Source organism: Otolemur garnettii, unplaced genomic scaffold, assembly GCF_000181295.1.
Source record: "Otolemur garnettii isolate 467f Iridium unplaced genomic scaffold, OtoGar3 scaffold00007, whole genome shotgun sequence".
In the NCBI taxonomy this organism is placed as follows: Eukaryota; Metazoa; Chordata; class Mammalia; order Primates; family Galagidae; genus Otolemur; species Otolemur garnettii.
The window spans coordinates 17,429,043-17,446,436 of NW_003852402.1; the positions used below are offsets into that span (position 1 = coordinate 17,429,043).

Consider the following 17,394-nt stretch of genomic DNA (forward strand, 5'->3'; position numbering starts at 1 on the left):
CGGGCTGGGGACTCGAACCCGCCACCTTAGGTGTACGTGGCTGGCGCCTTAGCCGGTTGAGCTATAGGCGCCGAGCCCTAATACCTATTTTCTATAACAGCCATATGGTAGAGAGAGTGTACGTGAGCTCAGGAATGAATTTCCAGATGTGGAAAGTTTTATTCAAAGTTGTGAAACCTGTAACATAAGACATTACCAGAATCCTATAAATCCTATAAATCCTATAAATATAAGGTTAGAAAGCATCTTAGATCAACCACAGATTCCCACAATATTTATCACTGAGTAGCAGGCAGGGACTTTTAAAAAACTCTTTGTCTTTCAGATCACACTGAATTACAATCTAAGAAAGCATTGATATCTATGTTTTTGTTCTTTGTAGACGATACCTGAAATTCCACCGAAGCCTGGAGAACTCAAAACAGAGCTTTTGGGCCTGAAAGAGAGACAACACGAACCTCAGGTTTCTCAGCAGTAGAAATGAAATATAACTATGCCAACTATGTGAATAATATTATTTTAAATATGTATTTAAAAAAATTATTGAGTCAGACTGTGTGTTCTTAAGCATCTCGTCCAATGCTGAGTCTAAGAGGAGGTGCTGAGGGCCTGGTGCAGTGGCTCACGCCTGTAATCCTAGCATTGTGGGAGGCCAAGGCGGGTGGATTACCTGAGTTCACAGGTTCGAGACCAGCCTGAGCCAGAGTGAGACTTCATCTCTAAAAATAGCTGGGTGTTGTGGCAAGTGCGTATAGTCCCAGTTCCTTGGGAGTCTGAGGCAAAAGAATGGTTTGAGCCCAAAAGTTTGAGGTTGTTGTGAGCTATGACTTCATGGCACTATACCAAGGGCAACAAAGTGAGACTATCTCCCACCAAAAAAGAGGAGGTTATCAGTACATTGAAATTTAATTATGTTTTGACCAGTATTTCTTGAAAACTGCCAAAGTGTTTGTCATCTATTTCTTGAATGTGATTTGGAAGATACTTAGTCTTAAATATCTTACGAGACACAGTATTTACCCTATGGGTTTTCTTGATATGATGTAAATCAACAATAAAATCATTTTAAACCTATTAACTAGTTTAATCAATTTGATGTGCTAAATAGAGTTTTTATTCCTTATTGTTAAACTGTTATTTTCCAATTCTAGTTCTCTGCTGATTTTAGTGTATGAACAGCAAATTGGAGAGCTTTGTTAATACCTTTTGTGGACGCCAACAAGGAGTCCCCATCACTTTCTAGAATGAAGGGCTGGGGTACTGCTCACCTTTATACAAAGAAAGGACCTGACTCTAAGGGTCAGTTTGTGTGCAGGGGCCACACTTCAGAAGCTCCTCTGTACCTTCCTTTTACAGGTACAGATTAAATGGTCTGTCTACTGACAGAATCATGATTTGAACCCATCTCCTGTAAGACAATGACTTCATGGAGGGAAAAATTAATTTTAGCTATTAAAATATTTACCTAAAGTAAAAATACCATCTCTATTTCAGTAAGTGTTTATTCTAAGTGACTTCCACCAAGATACATATTTTCTTCTTTTTTTTTTTTGAGATAGTTTTACTTTGTCCCCCTTGGTGGAGTGCTATGGCATCATAGCTCACAGCAACCTCAAACTCTTGGGCTTAAGTGATTCTCTTGCCTCAGCCTCCCAATTAGCCGGGACTACAGGCATCTGCCACAATGCCTGGCTACTTTTTGTTGTAGTTGTCATTGTTGTTTACCTGGCCCAGGCCAGGTTTGAACCTGCTAGCCTTGGTGTATGTGGCTGGTGCCATAACTACTGTGCTGTAAGCGCCCAGCCTTTCTTCCTTTTTTGAAGTTGACCTCATTGTGAAAAATACACATTGTGGAAATGTGCCATCCAGATTCCCTGGATGGTTTGTCACCCTAGCACTGGGAGGGCTGTTAGCAAGCAGCTTTCAGTTGTCAGCTTCTGCAAGGATTGTCTCAGCCATAGTTCCCTTGCTCAAAGCCCACCTCCTGAAAGGGCCCATATCCAGTGACTGATCTGCTTGGCCATTACAGTATGATGAGGGGCGGGCCACTCTTATGGGCTCTTTAGTTTCACAACTTGCAATGGGGTTTACTGACACTGTCTGAGGCAGCCTTGCACTTCAACTTTCCCCTCTTGCTCAATTCCATTTCGCATGGGTGTTTTAAGAGTGCTCCTTAATAAATCTCCTGTATCCTAAACTCCATCTGTTTCTTAGTGAACCAAATCTGTGGCATATATACATCAAAAATTAAAAGCAGCGCAAGATAATTCCTTAGTAAAGATTTTTTTTTTTTATTTTGAGACAGAACCTCAAGCTGTTGCCCTGGGTAGAGTGCCATGGCATCACAGCTCACAGCAACCTCCACTCCTGGGCTCAAGCGAGTCTCCTGCCTCAGCCTCCCAAGTAGCTGGGACCACAGACACCCGCCACAACGCCTGGTTATTTTTTGGTTGCAGCCGTCGTTGTTTGGTGGCCTGGGCTGGATTCGAACCCACCATTTTAGGTGTATGTGGCTGGCACCTTAGCCACTTGAGCCACAGGTGCCAAGTCATAAAGATTTTCTTAATAAAAAAGAGAATCATGTGAGACCAGCCTGGGCAGAAGAGTAAGATCCCTATCTCAAAGAAAAAATTAGCCACGTGTGGTAGTGTGTGCCTGTAGTTTCAGCTACTTGGTAGGCTGAAACAGGAGGATCAGTTGAGCTCAGGAGTTGGAGGTTACAGTAAGCTAATTGCTACTGCACTGCGGCCCAGGCAACAGAGTGAAGGCCTTTTCTCAAAAAAAAAGAAATAAAAAACAAACAATTTGCCATTGATGGTTCAACAGTGAGATTAGAAATTGTCCTATGGGCCTGGGCATTACACCTGTAATCCTAGCCCTCTGGGAGGACCAGGTGGGTGGATTTCTTAAACTCATGAGTTGGAGGCCAGCCTGAGCAAAAGCGGGACCCCATCTCTACTAAAAAGAAAATAGAAAAACGGAGGCAGGAGGATCACTTGAACCCAAGAGTTTGAGGTTGCTGTGAGCTATGATGCAACAGCACTGTATCCAGGGTGACAGCTTGAGACTCTGTCTCAAAAAAAAAAAAATTGTCTCATGAACAAGAGTACATTTCAAAAGAATAAATATCTCAATGTGGGCTTGGTGCCTGTAGCTTAGTGATTAGGGCACTGGCCATATGCACCAGGGCTGCTGGGTTCGAACCTGTTAAACCAGGGCCTGCTAAACAACAACAATAACAAAAAAATATCTGGGTGTTGTGGCGGGCACCTGTAGTCCAAGCTACTTGGGAGGCTGAGGCAAGAGAATTGCTTAAGTCCAAGAGTTGGAGGTTACTTTGAGCTGTGACACCACAGCACTCTACCAAGGGCAACAGTGAAACGCTATCTCAAAAAAAAAAATGTGAATCTTCACATAACGCCTAGTTATGTGGTAGGCTTTTGAGTGATTTTTTTCAATGACAGTTTCAAAAAAAATAATTGGGGGTCAGGTGGGGTGGCTCATACCTGTAATCCTAGCACTCTGGGAGGCCCAGGTGGGCAGACTGCTTGAGTTCATGAGTTTGAGACCAGCCTGAGCAACAGTGAGACCTCATCTCTATAAAAATAGAAAAACTAACCAGGTATGGTGGTGCCTGCCTGTAGTCCTAACTACTTGGGAGGATGAGGCAAGAGGCTTGCCCAAGAGTTTGAGGATGCTGAGTTAAGATACTACAGCACTCTACCTAGAATGACAGTGAGACTCTGTCACAAGAAAAAAAACAAATTGGACCTCTGCCCCATCTGGCTCAGTAGGTGGCTCCAGGGTGGTCTCCCCACCTGAGCTTCCAACATGACTTGTTACTCCCCTCACCTTCGGGGTAGATTTCCTCTGGCAGCAGGACATAATATCAGCACCAACTGGCAGATACGTGTATAAACTAAAATAGTAGCAAAATGAATGGAACCGTAAGATGATTATAAACATTATAGTAAGAGAAATGCAGAAAAAGCAAATCAAATCTCCCAAGTATCAAGTCTTCACTAAAGATGAAAAGCATGGATGAAGTGACACAGCCAACACGGATGACCTTACAGCTGTGGCAAGGCAAGGCCTGACAGTGAGGTTACGCAGACAACCCTCACGATGCACAGCAGAGCGGCAGAATGCTGAACACATTTATTCTCCAACCAACATGGTGTGATGTTCTTGGGACCAGGCCTTCCTGTCAAGGCAAAGAGAAGAAGCCTTCGTGTGGGCCATTATGGATATAAAAGTGCCATATGGATATGACAGCAGGTGCTCCTGATCTGGACATCACAGATGACTCCTGACTGGGGTGACAAGCCTGATCTTATCAAGACTGACATGCCTGGAAATGTTCTTAGTTTTACACAATACACAGAAATAGTACTTTGGAATTGGGAAATAATTTTCTATATGAGAAGAATTGGCATTTATAGAAAAACCAGATGGTAGAGTTCCTACATGCCCTATACTGTTTCTATGAATGTTGTCATCTTAAATTACCATGGTACATCATAGAAACCAGTATTGGTAGATTACTCTCCTTTAGACTTGTTTGAATTTGTCTTTCCACCTAATACCTTGTTTCCAGGATCCAAATTAAATACCACGCTGTATTTAGTTCCATATACCTTCCTCTCCACCAATCTGAATACTTCTCATGATCTTGAAACATTAGTACTGTTGACATAGTCTCAATTTGTCCGATATTTTTCTCATTAGGTTGAGGTTGGGGGTTTTGGAAAGAATCCCACGGATGTGATGCTCCTTTCTCATCCTATCTTATCACGGGGTGCCATTACTTGTGATATTAACCTTGATACTTGGTTAAGGTAACATCTGCCGAAGTTTCTCACTGTAAAGTTACTATTTTTCCCTTTCTGTTCTTTAGAATGGAATCTAGCCACGCTCAAAAAGGAGTGAAGGATTAAGCCCCACCTCCTAGAAGGGAGAGTATATGTATTTAGAATTCTTCTGTATGGTAGATTTTTAAATCTTTGATTTTCAACACAAACATCTGGTTTGTTGCATCTTACTATAACCCAACCCAGGCTGTAGTGCTGCACAATCATGGCACACACACAACCATGGCCTTGAACTGTTGGGCTCAAGTGATCCTCCTGCCTCAGCCCTCTGAATAGCTGGGACTACAGGTTCTAGTCACTGTGCCCAGCTCACCCTTTAATTTTTAAAACTTTTCTTCAATTGGCATGAGTTACTTTTGTAATGGAAAGGACAAACCCAAGACGTAAGATTAAAAAAAGAAAAACAAAAATCAGCAAAATATCAGATAGTTCTAGGTAATATGAAAGTACAGGCCAGACACTGAGTATTTGGGATCTTTTTTATTTTTATACACATGACAAGATTTTACACCAAGAATAGTCAGTTAAATAGTACAAATTTACATTCAAGAGGAATGTTAAAAAAAATTCAACTAAAAAACCCACTTCTTCCTGTGACCCACAATTCCAACATTTTTACAGTGCAGGGGAGGAGGGGACTGGGGGGAGCATCCAGAATAAGTCTCTCCCAAAAGAAATGACTTAAATTTCACATTCCCTCTTCACACAGGATCCAAATGGTTAAAGTATAATTTACAATTCATCTTTTTCAACTGTAGATTCCTGTAAAAATAGAAAAACCAGAAGACATGTGAAGCCAGCAGAAAGAACCCTAGCTTACCAAAGGTTTACGTATAGAAAAAACAATTTCAATGGGCCAGCCTGTTTCTAATATTTCAAGTGGAGGCCAGAGTATGACTGATCTGCAAAGTAAGTTAGAACCCACCGACAAGATCAATGGACCTTGAACACAGACATAAAACATTTAAATTAGCTTCTTTCCCTCTTTTATCTCCCCCCACCTTCTTTTCTCTCACTCCCTGCTCTCCTCTTTCTCATCTCCCCCCCCCACTCTTTCTTCTCTGTAATATAAATAAACTTACACTTTCATATCCTTAAAAAAAATCAACAAAAACAAACAAAAAACCCCTTCAATTAATCACCCTAATGTTTACATACAATTACTGGCGAAGGAAAGGAAAAACATTTAGAAACACTGTAAGAATGGCTGGTTAAAATATAGGAATAAAAAGAAGTGGTAAGATTACATACTTTTCCAATAGAAAAAGTAATTCCCTCAAGTTTTTGAGTTTGATAATAGATACCTATTTTTTTTTTTTTTTGGCCAGGGTCAGGTTTGAACCTGCCACCTCCAGTATATGGGGCTGGCGCCCTACTCCTTTGAGCCACAGGCACTGCCCTGATAATACATAACCTATTTTAAGGAAGATTTCTGTAAGGCTCACTGACTAACTTCCGTAAGTTACACAGTCCTACCTTTGCTAGATAGAACTGCAACTCTTGCCTAACCTTTTTTTTTTTTAAGAAACAGAGTCTTTATGGGCCTCGATATATGCTGTGACGTCACAGCTCACAGCAACCTCCAGCTCTTGGGCTTAGGTGATTCTCTTGCGTCAGCCTTCCAAGTAGCTGAGACTACATACAGTTGCTGGCCACAATGCCTGGCTATTTTTTTGTTGCAGTTTGGCTGGGCCCAGGTTCAAACCCAGAACCTTGGTATATGGGGCTGGCACTCCACCCACTGAGGCACCAGCCCTCTTGCCTAACTTTTTAAGAACTAGAAATGCCTAGTCTCATTCTCGATTTAATGTACCTTTGCTGTTTCTTGTTCTTCATCATCAGTCCCTGCGTCTGTGTCATCTTCCTCGTCTTGTTCTGTGTCTTCAGCTGTGTCTTCTGTTGTTTCCTCAGGTTCTTCTTCGGGCTCTTCTTCCACCTGAGGACAACATTTATGGCCTGTCAATGCCCTGCATTGATTTTCCCTTTGCTCACTTAAACGTGTGAAATTATGCTTAATGTTACTCCTACTTATTCCGTATATAGAGTAAACTCTCAAAGGAGAGTCAAAAGGCAGGCCAGCAAAGGGAGAAGGGCAAAAGTGAGGAAGCCAGGAAAGGCAAACTTATTTCTAGTGTAACACCTGACAGTATGGGGATTCAAACATTGAAGAAAATATTTCAAAAAGTGGAATTTAGGCCAAGTTACATCACTTCAAGTTGAGAAGCCTATTCTGAGACCAGAAAGAAACAAAGGCAGCCAACCTACGTGGGAAGGTTGGGGATACAAACCTTTGCATCAGGGTCAATGTTTAAGCTGAGGCGAAGCATTCTTTCTATCCTATCTCCATATGCTTTAGTGTCCGGTAAAAGATACCCAGACCGAAGTGTCGCTGTTTCAAACAAAACCACAGCAAGATCCAAAACTGTTTTGTCATCTTCATCTTCCTGAGATGGAAGAAAATGTACTTGGTTAACATTAAAAGATACAAAAGTATTCCAATTCAAAGACAAGTTAAGAAGATAGGTATAGTATTTCACTCACCTTAATTCGTCGAAGCATGTCTCTGATCAGTGGGTGTCTGGGATTAATTTCAAATGTCTTCTTCTGACTGGCATAGTAACTGTTGAGGGAGAAAAATACATTTACAAATTTTAGGATGCACAGATTTCTATTCTTTCATAATTACAGAGAATAGATAACTCTTGGAAAAAAACTCAAGATATACATTTAAAATCCTTGAACGATGGATTTGAACTCCGAGCGTCCACTCACAAGCAAATTACAAAACACATTAGCCTTCCATATCTTTAGGTTCTGCATCCATAACCAAACTTGGGATTGAAAACAGGGTTCTCAGGATGCGAAAACCAGACAGAGAGGGCTGACATTTTGTATACATGGGTTCTAAACGGCACCCTGGGATTTGAGTATGCAGATTTTGCTGTGGGGGCCTAGAACCAATGCCCCATGTATACCTTGGACTGTACTAATATGGTCATAGTGCACTACAGTCTCAAACTCCTGGCCTAAGTAATCCTCTTGCCTCAGCCTACTGAGTAGCTGAGACTTGAGGCTGGAGACATCTGGCTTTGACTTGTCATCTTGACTAGTCTGATTGTCAGAGACAAGAGCTGTGTCTACTTTTGACCACTGGTATATAGACACAGTACATGTTCAAATGTCTATGAATATATGATAACTGAAGTGGATGTGTTCTGAATTGCTATTGTACTGTTGTAAGGAGACATCAGATAAACAGAACAGTATTCTTCATTTGGAATTTAGCATCTTCTATCATTTATATCATCATTTTAGCACTTTCTATTATCAACATTGTGTATTGGTGAGTGATAATGCCAATGATGACACCATCCTATATATATCTATGGAGTTTTGGAATCATGACAACAATGGAGACTACACTTGTGAGGCCTTTAAGGAGAAAAAAAAATCCTTAAGCTAAACCTTGAAAAAAGAAAATGATGACTAGGTAGCCTATGAGAAAGAATAGCAGGGAAGAAGTATTTTCAAGGCAATTGGTGTGACATTAATTAAGACATCACATAATTTGTTTCTTAAAAATAAAGGGTAGCCAAACCCTATATACCTCTAGTGTGTGGCCCTTGGGTTCAAATACTTAACTCACAAGTCCTTTACCTTTTACTTTGTGGGATATTCTGTTTGGGAACCTATAATTTCATGCACAGGGGCCATTGTGATTTAAAATAGACTTAACTCATTTGAGAAATGTTAATGTCATTTGCTGTACAACCATTATATTAAAAAATGTAAAGTAAGTCCAGATAACAGGCCAAGCATATAATCTAGTACAAAGATAGTATGTATAATAAAGAAAATTTATATTTATACATAAAATACTACAGAACATGAGTCAAAACCCTTTTATCAATCTAAGGTAGGAAAAAATCCATTTGTAAAACTGTCTACCTAATCGTAGACAATGGTGAACATGTAAAAACATTAGTCTCCAAAAGACCAGACAAGGAAGGGCTAACCCTCGCAGTGACTGTCTGGAGGCTGCTTACTTTGTAGAGATGTCCTTGCCCGTCTGGTATGCTTGAGCTTTCATGATTCTCTCCATGTTGCCAGACCATCCGTACTGGCTGGCCACCAGAGCACATGGAGACTCTGTCAGGCGCTGAGATACCACAGCCTTTTCAATCTTAGGATAAGAAATCAAAGGTTAGGTATAAATAAATATCAATAAGTAAGATCACTGAGTTATGATCTAAGACTGTCACTTAAGATCATAAACATAGGAGCAGGCCATAAAGGTGGCTTTAGTTTAAGTTTGGAAATTCTCAGAAGTACTGTCATTTAATAACCTGAATTCTTTAGTCAGAAATACTTAAAACACCAACTTTTAAAAACATAAAACCTAAACCTAACTGTTAAAAACTAAAGTTATTCCAAAAGCAATATTAAACCATATAGAATACTCTCCCAAGTTTTAGATTATTCCTAATAACTTAATTACATCATTAAAATATTCTTCTTCATATTTTTAGTGGCTACGAAGTAACCAGTACCATTTTAATTTGTTGATAAAACAATTTTTTCTTCAATTCAGGTGCTAACGTTTTCGGTTTGTAATTTCCAGAAGAATACCTTGTCCTTAAGGGCTTTATCCTTCATCCAGTTGAGCAGAGGCTCAAATTCTTTCTCAACTGCTTCGCGACTCTCCTTACTTTTCTCACTTTCATCAAACTTCACGCCTTCCTTGGCAACATTCTGAAACCTCTTCCCATCGAACTCAGGAAGGGCCTGAATGCAGTATTCATCCACAGGTTCTGTGAGGTAAATCACTTCATAGCCCTTTTTCAGAAGTCGCTCAACAAATGGAGACGATTCAGCCTACAAAATTAAGAGAAGTGACAAGGTTTTCCAAGTCTAGCATTGGCATTTTAGTAGCTATGAATATACAGTTATTAACTACCCCAATTTTATAGGTGAAAGAATTAAGAGGGGCAGAGAAAAATACGTGACACTGCTGTCAGTCACTGACCAGGCCTCCTAACTACTCCAGTTATCTAACTGTTTTCCTTTCCTTCTCCAGAAGAGTTCGCTGTAAGTCCCCAGCTATGTTCCAGGATTCCTGACAGTTGGAATCTATCTTACCTCTTTTCTGCTGGATCCAGCCATGAAATAAATTTTGTCCTGTTTTTCCTTCATTCTTTCCACATACTGGTCCAGGCTAGTAATGTCAGTGGGATGATGAGAAGACTGGAATCTAAGAAGTTTAGCAAGACGTGTTCGATTTGAATGGTCTTCAATCACACCAAGCTTGATGTTAGTACCAAATTCTTTCCAAAAAGTATCGTTGTATTTCTCATCAGCAATCTTCTTGATCATGTCCAGAGTTTTACGGACGAGCTTCTTCCTAATAACCTAAACAAAATTAAGGAACAACTGACTAGAACAGTTCATCTGAAACTTTTGTGGATGTAAGGTAGGTGGGGAGTTATGGTGAAACATACAAACACAGGGCATTGTCATTGCCATTTATCAAGGGGCAGGGAATGGTGTAGAATTTCATGTCAGATTGAGCTGAAACTAAGTTGTCAGTGGAAATGATCAAAAGATTGCTTTAATGTTTAATTTTCTTTAAAGTTGATATTCTAACCTTAGTACTAACTGATAATCTTTCTATGACTTAAATAAAATGAATAAATACAATACTTTCAAATTGAAAAACTAATCATCTTATTATGGAGGTACTGGGGGGCAAAGGTTTAATGAAAAATTTGATAAATGGGTGGTTCTGTGCTAAGGTCTATATGACAATATTAATTATGAACCAGGCAGTGGTATCTATACGGATGTTCACTACACAATTCTTTCTTTGATGCTTCCCTCCATCAGCATTTAATAAAATTTAAAACATTATTAAATGTTGGTGGTTGGGGCAGAAGAATCAGATTCTCAGGATCTGGTAATCCCAGAAAGAAAGGAAATTCTTCATCTGAAGAGCCAAGGCTAGACTCAAAACCTGGTGCCTCCACAAATGGAGCCTGTCCTTGAACCTTACAGAGCACAGCGGCATCTTCCCGGAGACACTCACCTTAAGCAGTTTGTGTTGCTGAAGAGTCTCACGGGAAACATTCAAGGGGAGATCATCTGAGTCCACCTTAAATGGCAAAAGAAAATTCAGTGAGCAAAGAAAAACACTAGAAAGAAGCAAAACCAAACAAAAACCCCATAACGCTGCCAGACCTCTCTCCAATGCCCCCTTCTCTCCATCTCCAGATACTTACAACACCCTTGACAAAATTCAGGTACTTGGGCATCATATCGTGGAAGTCATCGGTGATGAATACTCTGCGCACATACAGCTAAAGAGAGACCAAAAAAGTCACCTTATGGAAATTTTATACTTTCAAATTTTAAATGCAGTCTATACTACTCAGAAAAATCCCCCCAAACCTACCTTAATGTAATCGCTCTTCTTAGACCCATATTCGTCAAACAGACCACGTGGAGCAGATGTGGGTACGAATAAAATTGATTTGAAGGTCACTTCCCCTTCAGCAGTAAAGTGAATATAAGCCATGGGGTCTTCACTTTCCTGTGGGAAGTTAGCATCGTAGTCACTCAACTGGCACAGGAAAAAGGCAGCGTAAAGGCTAAGCGATTTGTGGTACATATTCAGTTCAACATTTAACTAACAAAAAAATTCCCTTACAAGCAGGGAGAAAAAAGGAAAGAGGGGGAGGGGCATGGAGAGAAGAAATGACTGACTGGCTAGATAAGGTTGTTTTGATGATGCCTGACTGCCAAGAACATCGCTCTATCCTAAACTTGGGGAAGAATGGATGGATGGTCTAAGTTCCATGTGTGAGAGACAAATGATAAAATCATACGCAATAGTTCTCGAATGCACTGCTCAACTACAAACAGATTTTTTTTTTTTTTTTTTTTGAGACAGAGCCTCAAGCTGTCCCCCTGGGTAGAGTGCCCTGGCATCACAGCTCACAGCAACCTCCAACTCCTAGGTTCAAGCGAGTCTCCTGCCTCCGCCTCCCAAGTAGCTGGGACCACAGGCGCCCGCCACAACGCCCGGCTATTTTTTGGTTACAGCCGTCATTGTTGTTTGGTGGGTCCGGGCTGGGGATTCGAACCCGCCACCTTAGGTGTACGTGGCTGGCGCCTTAGCCGGTTGAGCTATAGGCGCTGAGCCACAGATTTTTTTTAAACAGACTAAGAATAGATTTCCTCCATGGAACCTGGTCTCTGGCAGGGGCTACACACACACACACACACACACACACACACACACACATCAGAATCGGCCTCGATCTGCGTCACCCTTTACTGTCCACAGGTGGCTACTGAGCACTTGAAATGTGTCAAGTCCAAACTCAGATGTGCTGTTAAGTATAAAATAAATTTTGAAGACATAGTATACATTTAATAAAACTGTATGCTGAAATAATACTATTTTGGGTATGCTAAGTTATATAAATTACATTTTTTTTTTATTTAATTTTTTTGGCTGGGGCTGGGTTTGAACCCATCACCCTCAGCATATGGGGCCGGTGCCCTACTCCTTGAGCCACAGGTACCACCCAATAAATTACATTATTAAAATGGACTTCATTTATTCTAAATTTTATTTTTCAGATTAATGAGGGTATTAACAATTAGATTACGATATTTTTGTTTGATAGGTAAGACCCCTAATTCTAAATTTTAATAAGGCTTCTAAAAAATTTAAAAGTCACCTATGTGGCTCATCTTTTATTTTTAATAAATACCCTATACAAAAGTTTATATATGCTAGGCTTTAGAGTTAACAGAAATAAAAAAGTAGAGACAGAACCAAGGGACTTTTTTAAGAGTTGAAATTTAAAGGCTATGGAAAGAATAAAGAACAAGTATAGTAGGCCAGGCGTGGTGGCTCATGCCTGTAATTCCAGCACTCTGAGGACAAGGTCTCATGCCTGTAATCCCAGCACTTTTAGAGACCCTGTCTCTAAAAAAATAGCTGGGCATTATATCGGGCGCCTGCAGTCCCAGCTATTGGGACTACTTGGGAGGCTGAGGTAAGAGAATCACTTGAGCCCAAGAGTTTGAGGTTGCTGTGAGCTATGATGCCATGGCACTCAACCCTAGGGTAACTGAGTGAGACGCTATCTTAAAAAAAAAAAGAAAAAGAACAAACACAGTCATAGAATATGAAGTCTTATTTAGCTGTGCTAAGTCTACATTCAAGTATTCTATTATGTGTAGACAATGCTATTTGGAGAATAATTAACTTGAAACAACCTTCATCAATGCTAGTTTTATATATTTAAGAGTTTTAAGAGATCAGGGTAAAATAACAGGCAAGGACACACAGATTTAGGAATTATTCTTAGGCACAGGACCTCACAATGAATGTTTAATGCTGTTAGTAAGCTCTTTAAAGATTATGTTAAAAGCCATTCAGTAACATGATTTCATGTTTTATGGATTTTGTGGTAGAAATCGAACATCTACCTATGTAGGTGGTTCTTAATCTTTTTTTGTAACACAAATGCCTTGGCAATCTGGTGAAACCTACAGACTCCTCAGAATAATTAAAAAAAAAATACATATTAACAGGAAGCTGGTTGTATTTAAAACAGTTATAAGCCTGCTTTAAACATTTTTAAATTTTATAATGTTTCAGTATCATATTAAGAACTAACATGAATTCTAATAAGGACTGCAATTTTTAAATAGTTATGAGTGCAATAATTCAACTTAAGTCAAAATGATATATTCTGGAAACTAATTAGTCTCAAAGCCCATCTGCTAGTGAGACACTACTCTCAAAAGTTTATATGAAATTTAAACATGATCTTAATTATGATGAAGTCAATAAATTATATTTTAATTTGATACATGATGATTTCATCTATGTCTATGAAGTAGAGAGAGGTGGCCTCTTTTCAATCTTCTCATTGGGAAAAAATGAGGATGAGCATTTCATCCACTGTTACATGCCATATTCAACTCAACTAATAGGGTGCCCTTTCATCTACTCAGTAATAACCTGAAGGGAAGGAATTCTAAAATAGCATTTACCTTTGAAAATGATTTGTAGAAAGCTTTGTATTCATCTTCTTCTACTTCTTTGGATGGTCTCTGCCATATTGGCTTGATATCATTCATAAGTTCCCAATCCCAGACAGTTTTTTCAACCTGAAGTTATAGTATTAAATTAGTTTCTCTCAACATACAAATATTCCTCAACAACCATCCCACTACTTCTATTTATTCTATCTGAGCAAGCCAACTATTTTTATAGTTAATCTCTACATGATAAAGGGACAGAGAAGATTCAGAAAGCTTAAGATCTTCAAATTCAAAAGGTAAAGTCCTGAGTTCTAGGCATTATTTAGAAGGAAACTTTTTATAAAAATGAGCTGGGTTTGCCACTAAGTTAAATCTTTCCAGAGGAGGAGAACATACAAACTAAGGTCTCCTCTTTAAAACCTGGTCCTCTGGACTTACCACTGGGAAAAAGTAAAACTTTAAGAACTAAAGATCAGCCTATATATATACTTGGATTTTCCTGAGGTTTTTTGTCCCTCTCCATAAAACTTAAACAGCATTTCAGCATGAGCCGGACTTACTTTCTTAGTTTTTGGCTTCTTTTCTTCCTCCTCCTCTTCTACGGCAGCTTCATCATCAGAATCTTCTTTTTCTTCTTTTGCTGCTTCTTCTTCTTCCATGGGCTCCTCAACAGTTTCAGTCTGTTGAAGCACAGGCAGGGTTAAACCTATCTGTTTATAATTCCGGTTTTGTCTGGAGACTATAAAATATTATTACAGCTCAAAAAACTATGCCTATAAGAAAACCCTGAAAGTATCTGTAAGTAAAAAAAACACCTTTAGCTTCTGTTCTTTTAGTGTTTAAACATTTAAATAAGGGCCAGGGTCATAATATAGAAGTTCTTAGTAACCTTGATTTACCTTGCTGCTCCATACGTAAATAGGAAAATTTATGAATTGTGAGTATTTTTTGACGAGATTTTTAATTGTATCCAACTCAAGGTAATCAGATGCTTCTTCTTTTAAGACAAGCCTACAAGGAAAATAAGATAGAGACACTCAACATTTAAACATTTGATTATGAATTCTAAATGCCTTGATGACAAAGCAGTTCTGAGGAATCTGAGATGGTCCTACTGTTCACGTTAAGAACTCTCCATCACTGTCAAGGGCTTGTGAGCTAAATACACCACAGACAGATATAATAAAGGGAAGGATCTTTCTTGCACTCCCTCAAGTAGAGCACATCTTTAGTGTTAAGCAGAAACTGAAAATGGTCCCAACCTTCTAAATATGTTGAGGTTTTTCATTTCTCAAGGTGAGAAAGCACTGGAACATTCTGGAGAAAAATGGAATTTGATGTACTTTCACGGCTTTTTTCGTTCTAGAAATTTAATGATTATTGTAGATAATGAAACATTACCATAATAAAATGATAAAAAATTTTCTTTAAAAAAGCCTAGAAAGTTAATCTGAATTAATGTTTATTATCTGTACCATCCAAAATGGTACCTACCAGGTATTTATGACTCTTGAAATAAAATTTACAGTTCAGCTTCATACTTACACTGCCACATTCCAAGTACTCAATAGTCACGTGTGGCTGCCATATTGGACAGTGCAAGTAATACATTTTCATCACTATAGAAGGTTCTACTGGGCCATGCTAGAGTACATAATCTCAACACTGAGAATGGTAGCTTATTCTTCTTTCTTACTGTCCTCTGCAAACCTCTTCTCCACCCATCAAAAACAAATCACATAGGCCACAAGCTTAAAGTATTTAACAATTGGCCCTTGAAGAAAAAAGTCTGCTGATACTAAGAATATCTTCAAGAAAGAGATGGAACATGAGGCCATGACAGCAGATAAGACTGCATGAGCAACACATGGATGAGAAAAGAGCTGAAACGTAACTCTTAGAAAAAGAGAGTATCAGGGCTGGGTGTAGTGGCTCATACCTGTAATCCTAGCACTTTGGGAGACTGAGGTGGGTGGACTGTTTGAGCTCAGTTCAAGACCAGCCTCAGCAAGAGTGAGACCCCCCCCATCTAAAAATAGCCAGGTGTTGTGGTAGGAGCCTATAGTCCCATCTACTTGGGAGGCTGAGGCAGGAGGATTGCTTGAGCCCAGGAGATTAAGGTTGCTATGAGCTATGCGGCTACATCACACTCAACACCAGAGCCACAAAGTGAGACTTAGTCTCAACAAAAAAAAGATATGCATGGTCATGGAAGCTAGAGCAGTAGAAGCCAAATTTTATAGGAAAACTAAGGGGAAAAAAGCCTACTGCCAGGAGCCATGTCAATTTTTTAAAAAGCCCAAATCCACTGACTGGGCAGTAAAGTTTACTAGTGAGTTATTTCAATGGAAAAGTGGATATAGCCCACTTTGTAATCCAAGCACTTTGGGAACATCACTTAAGGTTAGGAGTTTGAGACCAGTCTGGGCAACATGAATCGTACAAAAATTTTAAAAAATACAAAAAAGAGAAAGGTGGACAAGTTAAAAATAGACTGGGCTGGGCTGAGATGTGAACAGAAGGTGAGGTAGCAGCAAAGGCAAGCAATTGTAAGGGAGAGAGAGTGTGGGCAGACAGTAGAAGGCTGCACGGTACTACCTGCCTTTCTTTCCTCCCCTGCCAGAGACCTGAACACTGACACTGAGGGAGGAGAGGGAGGTGTGAGAAAAGGCTGACTCTGAAGATGGGAAAGGAATTAATTCATGCTTAGCCTCTGAGGAGGTAGATCAGACAACAGATAAGAAGAAGAGATCAGCTTTAGGAAGAGAATGTAGAATACCCCTCCATTGTAGTAGGATGACGGATGTAATTATATTAGTTAACACCACATGCTAATTTCATGATCTCATTGAATCCTCATAAAATCTCTTATAAGGGTAAAGCAGTAGCTAATTTAGGGGTAGGAACCAAAGAAGCATGAAACTGAACCGATACTTCTATGTTAATGGTCAAGTAGAAGATGAAGTCAAATAATAAGGCAGGATCTTGACCTTGTCACTTTCCCGCCTTCCTCTTTTTCTTTTAGCCACTCCAGACTTTCGATTCCTCAAACAGGGCATTCACACCCGTTTGTGGATTTCCACATACACCATGCTTGCTGCCTAGGATATCTGAACCCAACATCACCATTTCAGAAAAGTCTTCTGATGCCTTTTCCTCAAAAAAGTAGGGGAGGTATCTAAGCTTCCTATTTAGCGGTTGCCACTCTGAAATTACTGCATGCTTTTTTTTTCTCTCTAGAATGAACCTTGTATGAAAGAGGAGACTACATCTGTCTTATTCTCCACTGTAGTCCTGACCCTACCACATAATAAGCATTCACACAGGTATCTAACGAGCCAATGGTGATGTAAGAGGACTTGAAGAAAATGGACAATTTTGCTCAAGAAAAGCTGAACCTGGCTCGGCGCCTATAGCTCAGCCGGCTAAGGCGCCAGCCACGTACACCTAAGGTGGCGGGTTC

General features: G+C 39.7%; 2 protein-coding genes across 3 annotated transcripts in view; one reads left to right on the plus strand and one right to left on the minus strand.

Annotated features, from left to right (window-relative positions):
- CUNH12orf73 (chromosome unknown C12orf73 homolog) overlaps nt 1-551 on the plus strand; it is a 10,544-nt gene extending 9,993 nt beyond the window's left edge. For both annotated transcript variants that reach the window (XM_023509210.1, XM_003783466.3), the window contains exon 3: nt 383-551. In XM_023509210.1, coding sequence (XP_023364978.1) covers nt 383-478 — 96 coding nt within the window. In that variant the 3' untranslated portion in view covers nt 479-551. The remainder of the gene's footprint in view (nt 1-382) is intronic.
- Nucleotides 552-5,336: 4,785 nt separating this feature from the next.
- HSP90B1 (heat shock protein 90 beta family member 1) overlaps nt 5,337-17,394 on the minus strand; it is an 18,071-nt gene continuing 6,013 nt past the window's right edge. Inside the window, exons 6-18 of the mRNA XM_003783294.2 lie at nt 14,831-14,942; nt 14,492-14,611; nt 13,941-14,057; nt 11,320-11,457; nt 11,147-11,224; nt 10,954-11,019; nt 10,011-10,280; nt 9,501-9,746; nt 8,918-9,054; nt 7,413-7,491; nt 7,160-7,315; nt 6,685-6,807; nt 5,337-5,633 (exon numbers count right to left, since the gene is read on the minus strand). Of these exons, the coding sequence (XP_003783342.1) occupies nt 5,604-5,633; nt 6,685-6,807; nt 7,160-7,315; nt 7,413-7,491; nt 8,918-9,054; nt 9,501-9,746; nt 10,011-10,280; nt 10,954-11,019; nt 11,147-11,224; nt 11,320-11,457; nt 13,941-14,057; nt 14,492-14,611; nt 14,831-14,942 (1,672 nt within the window). The 3' untranslated portion in view covers nt 5,337-5,603. The remainder of the gene's footprint in view (nt 5,634-6,684; nt 6,808-7,159; nt 7,316-7,412; nt 7,492-8,917; nt 9,055-9,500; nt 9,747-10,010; nt 10,281-10,953; nt 11,020-11,146; nt 11,225-11,319; nt 11,458-13,940; nt 14,058-14,491; nt 14,612-14,830; nt 14,943-17,394) is intronic.